General features: G+C 47.3%; 9 protein-coding genes across 9 annotated transcripts; 4 read left to right on the top strand and 5 right to left on the bottom strand.

Annotated features, from left to right (window-relative positions):
• Window positions 1-417: 417 nt before the first annotated feature.
• On the bottom strand, window positions 418-1,443 carry BDCG_08134 (50S ribosomal protein L11). The gene is made up of 2 exons (XM_045423910.1): window positions 915-1,443; window positions 418-824 (listed from the first exon to the last, which is right to left on the bottom strand). Exons 1-2 carry the CDS (start codon window positions 1,041-1,043, stop codon window positions 492-494), a joined length of 462 nt encoding a protein of 153 aa, XP_045272747.1. The 5' UTR covers window positions 1,044-1,443; the 3' UTR covers window positions 418-491.
• Window positions 1,444-1,690: 247 nt separating this feature from the next.
• Window positions 1,691-3,177, top strand: BDCG_08133 (survival factor 1; the record flags this gene model as incomplete). Its single annotated transcript, XM_045423909.1, has 5 exons — window positions 1,691-1,710; window positions 1,789-2,010; window positions 2,144-2,568; window positions 2,640-3,016; window positions 3,079-3,177. The coding sequence occupies 5 exons, from the start codon at window positions 1,691-1,693 to the stop codon at window positions 3,175-3,177; spliced, it is 1,143 nt and encodes a 380-aa protein (XP_045272746.1).
• An 840-nt stretch (window positions 3,178-4,017) lies between these two features.
• On the top strand, window positions 4,018-5,791 carry BDCG_08132 (uncharacterized protein; the record flags this gene model as incomplete). The annotated part of the gene is made up of 7 exons (XM_045423908.1): window positions 4,018-4,088; window positions 4,274-4,305; window positions 4,480-4,495; window positions 4,742-4,829; window positions 5,002-5,056; window positions 5,389-5,484; window positions 5,640-5,791. 7 exons carry the CDS (start codon window positions 4,018-4,020, stop codon window positions 5,789-5,791), a joined length of 510 nt encoding a protein of 169 aa, XP_045272745.1.
• A 764-nt stretch (window positions 5,792-6,555) lies between these two features.
• On the bottom strand, window positions 6,556-6,750 carry BDCG_17734 (nitrate reductase-like protein; the record flags this gene model as incomplete). Its single annotated transcript, XM_045426808.1, has 1 exon — window positions 6,556-6,750. The coding sequence occupies one exon, from the start codon at window positions 6,748-6,750 to the stop codon at window positions 6,556-6,558; it is 195 nt and encodes a 64-aa protein (XP_045282432.1).
• Window positions 6,751-6,833: 83 nt separating this feature from the next.
• Window positions 6,834-8,041, bottom strand: BDCG_17733 (uncharacterized protein; the record flags this gene model as incomplete). Its single annotated transcript, XM_045426807.1, has 4 exons — window positions 6,834-7,294; window positions 7,373-7,616; window positions 7,691-7,891; window positions 7,985-8,041. The coding sequence occupies 4 exons, from the start codon at window positions 8,039-8,041 to the stop codon at window positions 6,834-6,836; spliced, it is 963 nt and encodes a 320-aa protein (XP_045282431.1).
• BDCG_08130 (uncharacterized protein) lies at window positions 6,910-10,213 on the top strand. The gene is made up of 2 exons (XM_045423907.1): window positions 6,910-9,202; window positions 9,276-10,213. Exons 1-2 carry the CDS (start codon window positions 8,843-8,845, stop codon window positions 9,984-9,986), a joined length of 1,071 nt encoding a protein of 356 aa, XP_045272744.1. The 5' UTR covers window positions 6,910-8,842; the 3' UTR covers window positions 9,987-10,213.
• A 429-nt stretch (window positions 10,214-10,642) lies between these two features.
• BDCG_08129 (uncharacterized protein) lies at window positions 10,643-11,028 on the top strand. Its single transcript, XM_045423906.1, has one exon. It carries the CDS (start codon window positions 10,786-10,788, stop codon window positions 10,990-10,992), a length of 207 nt encoding a protein of 68 aa, XP_045282430.1. The 5' UTR covers window positions 10,643-10,785; the 3' UTR covers window positions 10,993-11,028.
• A 52-nt stretch (window positions 11,029-11,080) lies between these two features.
• BDCG_17732 (uncharacterized protein) lies at window positions 11,081-12,171 on the bottom strand (the record flags this gene model as incomplete). Its single annotated transcript, XM_045426806.1, has 3 exons — window positions 11,081-11,208; window positions 11,278-11,508; window positions 11,898-12,171. The coding sequence occupies 3 exons, from the start codon at window positions 12,169-12,171 to the stop codon at window positions 11,081-11,083; spliced, it is 633 nt and encodes a 210-aa protein (XP_045282429.1).
• A 372-nt stretch (window positions 12,172-12,543) lies between these two features.
• On the bottom strand, window positions 12,544-13,585 carry BDCG_17731 (uncharacterized protein; the record flags this gene model as incomplete). The annotated part of the gene is made up of 2 exons (XM_045426805.1): window positions 12,886-13,585; window positions 12,544-12,790 (listed from the first exon to the last, which is right to left on the bottom strand). The coding sequence occupies exons 1-2, from the start codon at window positions 13,110-13,112 to the stop codon at window positions 12,544-12,546; spliced, it is 474 nt and encodes a 157-aa protein (XP_045282428.1). The 5' UTR covers window positions 13,113-13,585.
• Between the last annotated feature and the right edge of the window lie 82 nt (window positions 13,586-13,667).

Raw genomic sequence — 13,667 nt, 5'->3', positions numbered from 1 at the left:
GGTGTCTGTGTCTGTGTCTGTGCTACCCTACCAGTACTATTCTGTCGAAGAAGTTATCCAATATCTGAATACCTCGGGCATTGTGAACTGTACATTTGGTTATACGCATTTTGCAGGGGGATTGCCCCAATTCCAGCCAATCTCCCTCCCACCATCTACTCTATACACACCCTAGTGTCTCATAGAAACAAAAAGAACAAGCTTTCTTAAGGTGGAGAAATTGAGTCCCTAAATGTTCATATATATAATACACAAGATACAACGTTACAGGGGAATCCTTCGCTAGTCACGGCAAAAAATATGCAACATCTCCCCCTGTTATAAAAATATACAGCAAAGAAATGCCCATTTTCCCGAAAAACGCCGTCGCAATTGACACCTTCCTTCCCAAGAAAGGGGAAGGGGTTAATAGAAGGGAAAAAAAAAAAAAGAGTATATCAGTAAATGATCACTCCCCGAGATATGCGCACAAAAGAGATGATTTGAAAGGCTCAAGGGACAACCTCAATGCCGACCGACTTCGCCTGGGCGATGATACTTTTGCACAGTGACTGCAAACTTGTTCCAGACAACCGGATCTCTGACTGCTTGATCTTTGCGATCTCGTACACATGCTTCAGCGACACTTTGCCGATGAAGTCCTTGCCTGGGTTTTCCGTGCCCCGCAGCCGGCCCTTGCGTATCTCTACATCTGCGGCTTTGAGCAACAGCCAGGATGTGGTGGGGGTTCGGAGGTCGAAGGTAAACGATCGATCGGGGCGGACGGTGACGAGGGCTGGAATCGGAGTCCCGGTTTCGATGTGGGCGGTGCGAGCGTTGAATTCCTGTTTGTGTATTATTAAGAAATTAGGAACGAAAACAGCAGCACCGACAGCCATCAATTGATGGATAACCGTAACTGTGATGGTACATACCTTGCAGAAATCCATACTCTTCACACCTTTACTTCCGAGGGCGGGGCCAACGGGGGGACTGGGGCTGGCCTGTCCCGCTCCCACGATGAGCTTGACGATCAGCTCCCTTGCGGCGGCTTTCTGGGCCATTGAGTATGGATGGGAGAGGGATGGAGGGCGTGGTCAAGGGCAAGGGTAAAGGCAAAGACAGCCACTTCGATTTCAAGTGGTCGTTCTCGATGGGAGGAAATCTTGTGAGAGCTGCTGGTGGTGCATTGATGCTTAATGCCCTGATGTCGCTTTTCTTTTTTTTTTTCCCTGTTGGGGAATTTTGGCGGCTGCAGATCCACCGACAGGGATAAGTCTACTTAGCGCCCGCTTAAAATAGCCGCGTCGAAGCTAGCCGCATTGGCTGACTAATCTTATCAAACCCCCCCTGCTTTCTTCTTTTTCTATCTCTTGTCTCTGGGTTTAATATTAAATTATTTTTTTATTGTTGTACGGAGTACTCTGTACTATTAAGTCAGATAGCTCCTTTCCTCTGCCCCGCCGCTGCTTCCGCTCGCTGGCCCAGCTGGCGCTTTTGTTGCTTTGCCCTTGCCACGTCGGCGGTCCCCTCTTACCGCATCCGGCATAGCCCCGGAGCTCTTGTTTCTCCAGCGGGAATCACTCACTGTGCAGCCGCCGGCTACCATCAAGCTAAACTACTTGTTTTGCTTCCAACATCTCTTCTCTTCTCCCCCTCAGTATTTCTCTTATTTCTTTCTCCTAGATCGGTTCGTTATTCCTCTCTCATCATGAACTGGTTCAAACAGACGTAGGTGCAGCTCCGGTTTCCCTTGGTTGATACCCATTTTGAGCCTGCTGCTTACATTCTACTACTTCTTCTATTTAGATTGGCCAATGTTGCGGGGACGCAGGAACCCATATATGGCCCGGAGGCCATCCAGTCAGTGACGGTGCAGGCGAAGTCGCTGGGTACCCCATACCGGGAGTTAACGAAGGACGATTTGCGATGGAGGGCGATGCAGTCTACCTGCGTCGAGACCCAGACCTTCTATCTCTTCTCCGACAGTGGGGAGCTAGCTATGCTTCAGGTTATCTATAGCAATGTCGCGTGAGCAAATACTCGGGGGAGATGCTGGAGCTCTCTTACTTTTCTACTTTTTATGTTTGTTTGCTTGCTTCCCGGTTGAAAACAGATTTGCTAAGCCATTGCGATTGTATGGATGTTTTCCTTTGGTCCACAGTGGAATCCACACGACCTGCCATTTCAACTCCAAGATTTACGGCACGGACGGTAAGACACCGCATAAATGGTGCACCGACTCTGTTCAAAACTACATGTTCGATGAAGACATGCTCTCCTTCGGCGGAGACAACATTGCTCTCACGCTCAATGCTGAAGGCGATACCTACTCCGTCAAGTCAGCCATGAACGAGGAAAGCCTCGTCAACGTCACTTTGAAACGCACCGCGCCCGGTTTTGCGGTTGGACGAAATGGCACCTCGAACTTTGGTACCGACCCCGAAAATCCGTGGGGGAGCATGCGTCATGTGTTTTGGCCACGATGCCAGGTTGAGGGTACCATTGTTACGCCTGAGAGGGAAATTGACTTCAAAGGCCGTGGGCTGTTCATTCATGCCCTCCAGGGCATGAAGCCTCATCACCTTGGTATGTTCTTTTTGTGTCTTTGATGCGATTTTTTCTTATATGTGTGGTATGAAGGCTAACGTTTTCATCAGCTGCACGGTGGAATTTTGGAGCGTTCCAATCTCCAACGTACTCTGCAGTGTTCATGGAGTACACCACCCCTCCTTCATACGGCTCCACCATTGTGAGTGTTGGTGGCATTGCGAAGGACGGCGAGCTCGTTGTTGCGGGTCCAGTGAATCCCGCGATCCATCTCGATTCTGTAGAAGATACCTACAACGACTGGCCGGAACCCAAGTCGATTAAGTTCACCTGGGATGGGAAATCGAAGGACGATAAAGATGTCGAAGCAGTTTTGGAAGGTTCTCTGGGCCAACGCCTTGATCGCGTTGATGTTATGGCAGAGGTTCCAGGGCTTATAAAATCTATCGTCGGAAGCGTTGCGGGAACAAGACCATACATTTACCAGGTGAGCACGAGGTAGTGGCACGCTACGTATACTAAGACTATGATTCTAATATTATTTTATAGTTTTCGCCTCAAGACAAGCTCTCCCTAAAGATTCGCGTTGGGGACACCGAGGATACAGAGCGAGGCACGCTCTATTCGGAGGCAACTTTCATTTCTTAGACCTTGCCCGATTTTCTTTTTTCTTCTCTTGAATGTAATCAAAGACGAAGAATTCTGTCATTATCACGGTTGACCCATGAATTGGCGTTGGGATTCTCCTTTTTTTAAATTCTATCTTTTAATCGTTCGCTCCCCTCGTTATATCTTTATTTTTAATCAATTTTGAAAACGCCGTTTCATGCATTAAACGCCTAAAGCCCTACCCATATATGCCAACGATCCCCTGTTTTGATTTCTTACGTTACCTTGATAGGCCTTGATAATGCCTTCCCACCCCTTATAATATTCTTATTACTATGAAATGGAATAACACTGGACGGTGTCGTCTCCGCCGTTCTGCCTAGGTACTCGAATTTCCACTATTATTTTGTTAATTTCCTCTTCTTTCATCTAAGGTCCCCTGAGATTAGGAGGGAAGTCCTGCTTCCCGCTACCGTGAACTGATTACAGCCTATCTACACATCCCATAATTGTCTTGTTAGGCCCCTTTTCCTAACCTCAATTCACTCATACAACACATCCATCCTCTTCAACACCTATCAACACCAACACATCAGACCATAGAACACCCTACCTTACTACTCTCCCCCTATTCTAATGCCTTTTTCTTCCTTTCACCCAACGATCACCAGCCTCTCTGATCTTGTTACTCTCACGAACAGCACAACCAAACCCAAAACTAGCCCTTATCTCATTTTCTGAAGACAGCGCTTCATTCCTCCAAGTCTTCTCACATCCAATCCACTTCCTACAGTACCTGCCATCTACAATACCAGGAGGAAACCCCTTCTCTAAACCCCCCCGGTGTCACAAGAACGCAACAAAAAAGAGCGACAAGAAATGGACACTATTCATCCGCACCGCAACCTTAACCCCAAAAACGTTGCCAGATTTGTTCCAAGACGCCTGAAGTGAGTGATGAAATGCCCAATAGCATAATACTTCTATATGGGATTGTTCAGGCAGGGCCCATGCTATGTTTTCTACTCTACCCTTCTTCAGGGGTAGCCCTCCCATTTTCCAATGGCTTTTCTGCTTTCATGTGGGAGAATAGAAGATTTAGAAACTGACTCTCATATGCTTCTACGGCTTCTAGAAAGTGTTTGAGAGATAACATCATGGGCGTCAGTAAGTATTAACTGCTCTTGAGGGAAAGGTTGCACATTTCTCTCCCTCACTCGCAGCTTTTTCTTTTGCTCCTCTTAATCGAATGAAGGACCATGAGAACGATATAAAACACATAGGTATAGGGATTGATCCGGAGACTAACGTTGAGTGCCCTTTTTTCCTTTTTAATTATAGCCAAGCCCGCGATTCGGTAGGTCGATTTCAAAAAATAAATTCCCACATATCCACCAATCCAGCCCTTGAGAGTACCGCGAGGTCCCCAACCTCCAACTCCTTTTTTGGTTAAAGGCATTCAAACCGTCGAAAGATCTTTTTGATGTGTGGGGGGAAATGTTCCCCGTGCACAGCGCTCGTTTTATCGGATATATTATCCCCTTTAATTTCTGGATATCTAAAAGATCAACTCTTCTAACCCCCCCCCCCCCCCAATCCTCAGTCGTCTCGCCCGTCGCGGTGGTGTGGTCCGCATGCAGAAGGATATCTACGATACCATTCGGTCTGTGATACTCATGCGTCTTCGCGAGGTGTGTTCATCTTCTGCTCCTCGACTTCGTCTTTGGAGCGGTTTCTCCCGATTTTTTGCATTTGATTTCCTACTCTAAGGTGCATGGGAACGATAAGGGTGAGAGAGTTGGGAAAATATATATATATATGAGGTTGGCTAATGTTCCTTTTTTTTCTTCGAATCACCTACAGATTATTCGAAAACTCGTCGTTTTGTTGGAAGGATCGAAGTATCCTAATAAGGAGCGTAAGGTATTCTTGTTGTCTTTCTTCGCTTTCACATTCCATTTTTTCAATTCTATATGTTGTTGTTTTCCGAAAAAGAAAATCCAGGTGGAAGATATATAAATGGACTGTAGCTGACCAGAAACTCATCTACTCGTGAATACTCCAGACTATTACAGTTCGGGATGTAAGTCCTCCCTTTGCATTTATATGTCATACATTCTATTTATTCTATTTTTGCAAATCCGAGCAAATCTCACCAAAAAAAAAAAAAAAAAAAAAAAAAAAAAAAAAAAAAAAAAAAAAAAAAAAAAAAGGGATTGGATAGTTGTGTTTGATTTGCATATATTGTAGAGCACCTTTTCTTGGATTTTATCCTTTCTCGGTATGATATTGCTAACCGATTATACCCTCCGTTGTCCGTGAAAGGTGGCGTTTATCCTGCAAGGAGTAAGTGATACTTATTTTGCTTATCGCCATGGTTTTATGAATCTGGGTTGGCCCTGGGACCGTCTTTTCTGACTGAGGAAAGAGAGGATGGGGAATTCTGAATTCACAAACTGAAGTTGGAACGCCAGCTAACACTTGTACCCATTCGAATATAGATGGGGAATCCCGTCTACGGTTTCGAATAGGCCAGGATTCTGCGTGGTACAGACGTCTATCTATTGAAGAACCGAGGCAGAGAATAGATTCCGTCTGGAAAACGCTTGCATTGTGTTCGGACTTCGACGACTTCGGTGCTCTGTTATGCTGACTCGAGGAATGCCATAAGGGATGGGGATATCTGTCAAATGTGTGTGTGGAGGAACGATTTATGGGCGATTTCTCTTATTTCCTCTTTTGTGTTTTTTGCTGTTGTCTGTATGAAGGGAATGCCATTGCAATTGCGGACGACAGACGAAATATTTACAATGTAGGGGGGGATATGAGACCTGAACTGGGATGGATTGTCTGTTTGGTTTTCGGGTTTGGCTGTTTGTTTGAAGTTGTTTGACTTCGAGGAAAAAGGGGTTGCAGGTGCATGCTGTACGGATTGGAAAATGGGGAAGGCATAACGGACAATGGAGTATCTAAATGTCATCTAACTTTTGCGATATGGGCTTTTTTCTTAAAATGCACTTATTAGTGTTTCTACCGTTCCTTTACTCAATCCCAGTTTTCTGGCCTGCGCTTTTGAGCGTGGGTGGCGCTTGTTGACTAGGTTGATATTTCTGAGTGAAGGAAATGGATTCTTGCGGCGTGATCGTTAAATTTACAGAGCTATCAGAAACTCTACCGGCGATAGCGCTCTTAAAGTGAACGAGATGCGTGGATGAATCATCCCGTACACACTTCATATCATTAAACCATTCTTAGGGAGGAAAGGATCCGTCCTTGTAGCTACATGTCCCATCCTCATTATCCCACATGTAGCAAGAAATTATATTTTATACATCTTCGAATCATAAAAAAAAAAGCCAGTAAAGGGACTACAGGAACAAACAAAATTCCTAAACCAAAAATCAGAGGCAAGCAACATTACTTCGTCCGCTCACGAATCTGCCCGGCAATACTCGATTCCGGCATATGCAGATCCCCCTGCTTCACCATCGGCACCAGCAGTGTCTGCGGACTCTTAACCTTAACATGCTGCGTCGCCCACGCCTTCTGCCGTTGAATCCCACTCTGAGCAAACGAAACAGCCTCCACAAATTGTTCATCCCAGATGGCCATGCTTGCCGGCTGCAGTCCCGTCAAGTGACCCTCGATGTATGTACGTGAGGAAGACATCCAATGACTGCAGCGCTTCTAGAGGCTCATATGGATCGTTCGTATAAGTCTTGTGGAAGAAGATGGCGTCGCGAAGCCGCTGTGCGACGGAGCGCCCATATTCTCGGTTCTCGTGATATTTGTCGATCAGGGGCTGGAAGGTTTGGAGGGCTTCGGTTCACGATCTGACACATGACGCCAAGACCTGATTGGACTTCCAGGTCGTGGACGAGTCGGGGAATCAGATCTCTGTACATTTCTATGAGCATTTCTAGTGCCTCGTGTGTCACGCCCATCCATCGCTCAGGGAAGCGTAGGCGTTGTTGTGATGGAAGCTCCGTCGCGTGCTGGGCCGAACCCTGGTTCTTTTCGATATTCTCAACTGCTCTGGTCTGCTCTTCTTTGGCATGTTTGGTCCGTTTGCGAGTGCCTTCCTTTTGGACACATTTCTCGATGCAGACGGCTCCGGACTTGAACATTTGTTGCTTGGAGATGATGTCCCATTGCTCTAAGTTGAGTTAGCATTGATCTTAAACCTCTTGGGTAGGCTTAAAAAGCCAAATGATGATACAGATTCATAACTTACCAATAGTTAATTCATTTGCCGCACGAGCTCTGTCGTCCTTAGCATCAAAGTAGTCAAAATGGAAAGGTATGAACACATGTCCCTTGGCGATATCGCGGATGGCGACTGCTAACTCAACACTGCCGCGGCGCGACCGCCCAACGACATCTCCCCGTCCGCTAGATGTAAAGCTTTCGCGTCCACCCGAGAAATATGAATGACTGGCTCTGGGTCTTGCATCCTGAAGCCGCTTCGAGCGTCCAGTCTTTGTCCGTGTGTGGAAATGATAGACATTTCTTCCAGTGGTCAGATGAAGAGAGTAACTACTGGTCGGCCTACCACTTCAATGGGTGGCTTGTAGTGAGCTGCTTTCAAAATTGCTCTGCCTCCAGGATTCATTCCCATGTACTGTTGTTCCGTGTAGGGCGCGCCGGTCTCCAGATCATGTCCGAACGACTCGCAGTATTGCGCGTCTGTGAAGAATTTGACATCTTCGAACAAACGTTCTTTGCCATGGGGATATTCTGCTATGCATGGCCACTATATCCCCGACCCCCCGGTCAATTTATCATATGACAAAGCGCTGCAGTCCAGCGGGCGGCCGAACGACATCCGCTTCCATGCTTCAAACACCTCTTCAAAATGCGTGTACGGAATGAACGGCTCGCCATCTTCATTCCTGAAATCCATTCTCTTTGCAAAGTCAAGTCAGATATCCAGGTCGACTTTGGCTTCGCCGGTAGGGTCCACTGCTTTCTGAGATAGATGCATAGTCCGATCAGCGTTGGTGAAGCATCCAGTCTTACCTTACCTCCCCATTGAGCTGCGGGGAGAACCACATCTGAAAAAGCTGCAGTTTCTGTTAGGAAGATATCTTGCGTCATCACAAATAAGTCTGGTTTAGATAATAAATTCCGAATCCTGTGTAGATTCGAAAGACCGACGAGCGGATTGGTTCCGGAAATCCAGAACATTTCAATGGAACCATTTCAATGAAGCTGAGCATGTTCCGTCTATGAGCTGGCTAGTTCCAGTGAGGCATTTGGATCGTGTTGATGTTCCAAATATCAGCTATTGCTAGAATAGTAATCTGCTCATCCATTCAGGCCCTTTGGGCCCAGTCTCCCCGGACACACGCCCGCGCACCCTGACCACTTTTCCATCTTTCACTCCAATATCCAACCCACAGCCATTGCTGTGAAGGAATGTTTTAATCGGCGAATGAACACCCTAGAAAACTCAAGAGAAAGGTTAATAATATAAAGATCCCCATCAGGAGTCTCGGTGAGATGGTCGTCACGTCGTTGGGGCCAGCCATGTTTGTATGGCTTGCGCGCACCCCATATGCCCTTGATAGAGTCGTGAGGCTGGTTTGGAGCCGCTCTCTCTGTCTCTGTCTCTGGTTGGTGTGTCTTTTTCCAGATAGATTACATCACGGATCGCTATATATTCAAATCAATTGCATCTCTCAAGGCCGTAATTGATGTTGTGATGCACAGTCAAAGTGACGATCGATATTTAGTATGTACAATGGATCTCTTTGATAACATAAATATAGTAAGCCAAAGACGTCTCTCCCGTCAGAACCCAGCGCCTAGAGCCCGCTTAATCTTCGCCTCCATTGCGCGTGAGTTGCTCTCAATTCATCTCTCTGCACGACAAGTACTGGCCTTCTGCCATGTCAAGCGATTTGAAATGTCATCAACGTCGTGGCAGAGTGATATTCCCAAGTCCGACACGTTTTCTGGGTCTACGAAGCTCGAGGTTAAAAGACTTGCGGGAGATCAGTGTTGGGCGTGCGGTGCTCCCAATCCCCAAGTCTGCCATGTGTTTGGGAAAGAGGATCCGCAGGTGAGTAAACAATGCCTCAAATATGGATCTAATCGGAGATGGGGTAATAAATAATTTCCTACTACCGCTACAGATACAACTAAATATGGTACAATGCAATCTCATCGACTTTGACTTAACCTCAGCCGAGAATGGGATCGCACTGTGTGCAGGCTTCCACGTCCAGTTTGACCAGACGGCTGACCCCGGATTTGTTTTGTTACCCGTGGACTTGCAGTACTTTATTGATGTTGAGCTTGATGATATTCAGGAGAAAAAGCTTGCATTGAAGAATGGGGAGGATGTCGATGTCCACCGAAGAGTCCCAACAGTTGTAGAATACAAGGCCCACCAGCACAATGATGGAAAGGTCCCTGCCAACGCAAGTGGAGGATTGTACCGACCAAATTTTCTACAGAACTACCTAGTTGGCGGTCGCCTTCCTTCTAATGTACTAAATACCCTCTCAACTCCAAAACAATGGCACGGCGCGCCGGTGGCAACACTCCGACGGGGAATACTGGTGTTAGGGGGTGGTCGAGTACAATCTCTGGACGCAGAAACTCGCTCACAACTTGAATTGCTTCAAAATTTGTACTTCCTTAATGATGAAGAGTACTCCCCAGCAGACCACAGCAAGCAGATGCAGTCAGTAGTGCAACGGGGGCAGAAGAGATCCCTAGATGATGAACAGGGCAGACGAAATAAGTTGCCAAAGCTCAACAATTTAGAGTATGAGTTGGAAAATAAGAGTGCGGATGAAGACATCACTTCCCGGCGATGTCCCCCTGATGCTATTATTTAACGCGCCCCGCAGTTGGGTATTGGGACCCGGCCTGACCGCGGAGGAGGCAGTATTGCGCTACGCTCCCTGTTGTCTCACAAGTGAGAGATTTAGAGTAAATATTTACTGTCTTTTTCCTCTACCACCCTGAGCGGTCATTCTGATATACCAAACAGCATTCCACCTGTTGAACTCAAATGCCCACCCATATCGCATACATGCATACTGGTTTTGTAAGTGGTCTCGATATTGTAGTAATTCTAATATTTTACTTCTTGCATGCTCTAAAGGTTGTTGGGGGGTATTTGAACACGGCGCGCCCCCAATTTGATGCCAAAAACTGCAAAGTTAGACGCGCCAGAGCAAATCAAAATTCTATGGAAGTTTTACAAAGAACGTTGGGATGCAATGAGAAGGAAGGTTCGTTCCACGGATATAAATCAATGATAGTCACTTACTGTGTGGTCACCCTCCCCCCGGCCACTGACGTATATCAAAAATGGGATTGTGGAAAAGACAATTGAGACATGATGGTTTCATTTTCAAAAAAAAAAAAAACAAGAAAAAGAAAAAGAAAAAGAAAAAAACTTCTCTGTTTTTTTCTTCTGTTGAAAAAATTGAGAAAATAATCCCATTAGCGGCAGGTAGACAAAACATCTATTCTCACCCAACACAGTCGCACACTGAAAAAAAGGGGTAAATCTACAATTTTACCCCTATTTGTCGCCATACGTAAAACATCAACAAATAGTCCTCTGCGCTGCTATATATATCCATATATATATGATTCATCCCGTAAAATAACTTTCCACAACCCCAAATGCCTCTCCAGGCCCTCATCCTCGCCGGCAGCCAGTCATCGCGCATTGGAGCGCGCAAGGAACTGCTCCGGCTAACGAGCAATTCGCCATCGCTTTTCCTGCACCTTGCGCTGGTTCTGAAAAGAGCATGCCCGGAGCTGGATGTGGTTCACGTCTCGTTGAAGGACCGGACCGGGACGCTGTATCTGATGTACTGCAGGCATTGAGGGAGCAGGCGGGACATGTGTACTCTCTATGGCCGGAGGAGTCCTCCAGCAATGGATGTTGTGTTGTCATTTCACACTCTTCCCCGGGCTACAGCTGCGGAAGTGGTGGGGATGATGGTGGTGGTGATGGGGATGACATGATAATGTCAGGAGCAAGATAGCCATCAATTTCCGATTCGTATAAGATGATAGCCCAGCGGCAGAAAACGAAAATATCTGTGCCCCAAACCGAAAGTCAGCGTATAACGACATCGGGCCCCCGCCGTGGCCCTCCTGGTGGCTCACACCAGTGATCCGGCCTCAATATGGCTCGTGGTAGCATGGGATTTCCCCCTCCTGGCTCCTCGTGCTGTATGGTGCATGGTGCTTGCGCGAGCAACACTTTACCACCGGTGTCGATGGCACTTTTGGTTCTTCTTCCTCTCCTTCTAGGCGACAGACCTTGACGTGCTACCGCAATGCGCAGGGCCACTACGAGCCCCCGTTCGCCATATGGACGCCTGCGGCTCTTGGGATCTTAGATGCCAATATGAAGTGGGGTAACACGGGTCCGCGGATTGTTATTCAGGAACTTGATTCCAGAGGACTTGGGGAGTTGAGGGTGGTGGTGGTGGTGGTGCCGCGGGAGGAAATGTAGTTGTTAAATGCGAAATACGATCGAGGAGTGCGGGGACGCGGTGAGGCTATTTAGGGAAGGGGTAGGGAAAAATCTATAAGGATGGAAGCTATACAGGTTATTAATTATTACAGTTAGATGTCCGGCTTTAAATATAAGCCATGGAATAAAGCACGCCCTCCTCCCATCAGGGGGTAAATATCAACACCATCCCCCCCATGAGCTCTGCACGATCCGGGTGGATATGCATGCACCCGGCAATCCGCGCCCAGGAATGGCCTAAGTTTACCGGAACTATGGTCTACAACGATGCCAACCTCCATTGCACACTGGTCTCCTCGAGAAAGCACTTCCCCAGCACAAAATACGTCGTTATCCGCTGGAAATGATGCAACCAATTTTCTATTCGCAGGGATACCATTTAGCATATTAGCGCCATCGTCTCTGCGTGTACTTTCCTTTGCTTCATTCAGTTTATCGGGATGATTATTATTCCTGTGTTGGTGATGTTCCACGAGAGACCGGATTATGCCCCGGACAGGCTGTTCAGATGGTTGCGACATCAGCGTGCGAAGATATGGCACGACGAGAAACTTAAGGCAAGCAACACTGGCGACGGGTTTCCGGGTAGACCGAAGAATGCAACTTTTTCCTCTTCTTCCCCTTACTTTCTCTTCTTCCCCTTACTTTCTCTTCTTCCTTGTTCACAGGGTCAATGCCATTGATCCAGGAGTAAAAGGAACCATCGCGAATGGGGCAGGATGGCCCGGCCGCATGGCAACCCTGTGGAAAATTATAGAGGCATTCAACCTCTTCAGTGCTTCAGGGATGAAATCGAATTTGCCCACAGAGAAGCCGCCGGTGGTGATGAGCAAGTCATACTACCGCCTTCCCTGTCGTCCCTGTAGACGGGATAGGATCTTCTCAGCTGCAATCTAGCCGTTATCCTCCATCGCCCCAAGAAAGTCCACGTCGCACCCTTGCGCTTCTAACACTGCGTAGATAAAAGGGCCATTGACATCCGGGATCCCAAAGTGACCACGACCACGATCACCAATACTACCACCACAATAATTGATCAGCTTCGACTCAGTTGAGAAGACACCCACACGCAGCCTCCGCAAAACCCTCACCGTCTCAACTCCACAGAAGCCAACGCCATCACATGCGGTGGGCGAATAACTGCATTTTCCTCAGTGATCACGTCCCCCTTCTGAAAAATCTTCCCCCTTCAGCCGCTTATTCTGATTAGGCCGCGCGAGTTTCAAGACACGGACGACACGCAGCAGTCGAAGGGGTGTTCATCCCTAGCAGGAGCACTGGTAGTAGAAGAAGAAGAAGAAGAAGAAGAAGAAGAAGTGGGCGGAAACGTAGCTCCAGTCATAATTTCCACACAGGGGTATACCCCCTTCTGGCTCTGCGGATAATATATCCAGGGGAGGGGCTCATCGCCCGCCGCGATAGTGCCTTTGACGGCAAAGATGATGACGGGATTTCCGGTCATTATCAGAGGCAGTCCTCGTTGCCTTTGAGCTTAATGTGTAGCCATCCATGGTGGATGGAGTCCCATTGTGGTGTAGAGAGGGGCGAGAGATGGGTGTCTTTTGATATGCGGTTTAGGGCTTTGTGCGGAGGAGGAAAGGGAGGATGTCGCGGCCTCCGCTTTGACGAGGTGGATGGCTTCTTTGTACAAGTTACTCATGGATTGGATATGCGAGATACCAGATATTTATGAATGTATGTACAAAAGGAAGCCGTTTGCTGAGAGGGGTTTAGCAAATAACTACAATATATCTTTTTCATGTTAATAGTTCTGATTACTATGGCAGCCCTGACAGCTCTCTCGACGGATGTTCCTTGATGATTTTTGTAGGAGTGATTGTGACTTTGTGACGGCGGGGGAAGGGCATCGATCGCCGGGGCACCAGAGCAGGTTTACTACAGAGTACTCCACTAAGTTACAGGGCTAGCCTAGCTAGCTACGTAGGTTAAGCTAGTTAACTAGTTAACCTTATGGTAAGTTACTGTACATAACACACTCTCCGTTTCAGATTCAGGA

Source organism: Blastomyces dermatitidis (assembly GCF_000003525.1).
Source record: "Blastomyces dermatitidis ER-3 genomic scaffold supercont1.10, whole genome shotgun sequence".
Classification (NCBI taxonomy): Eukaryota; Fungi; Ascomycota; class Eurotiomycetes; order Onygenales; family Ajellomycetaceae; genus Blastomyces; species Blastomyces dermatitidis.
This window is presented reverse-complemented; position numbering and strand designations above follow the sequence as displayed.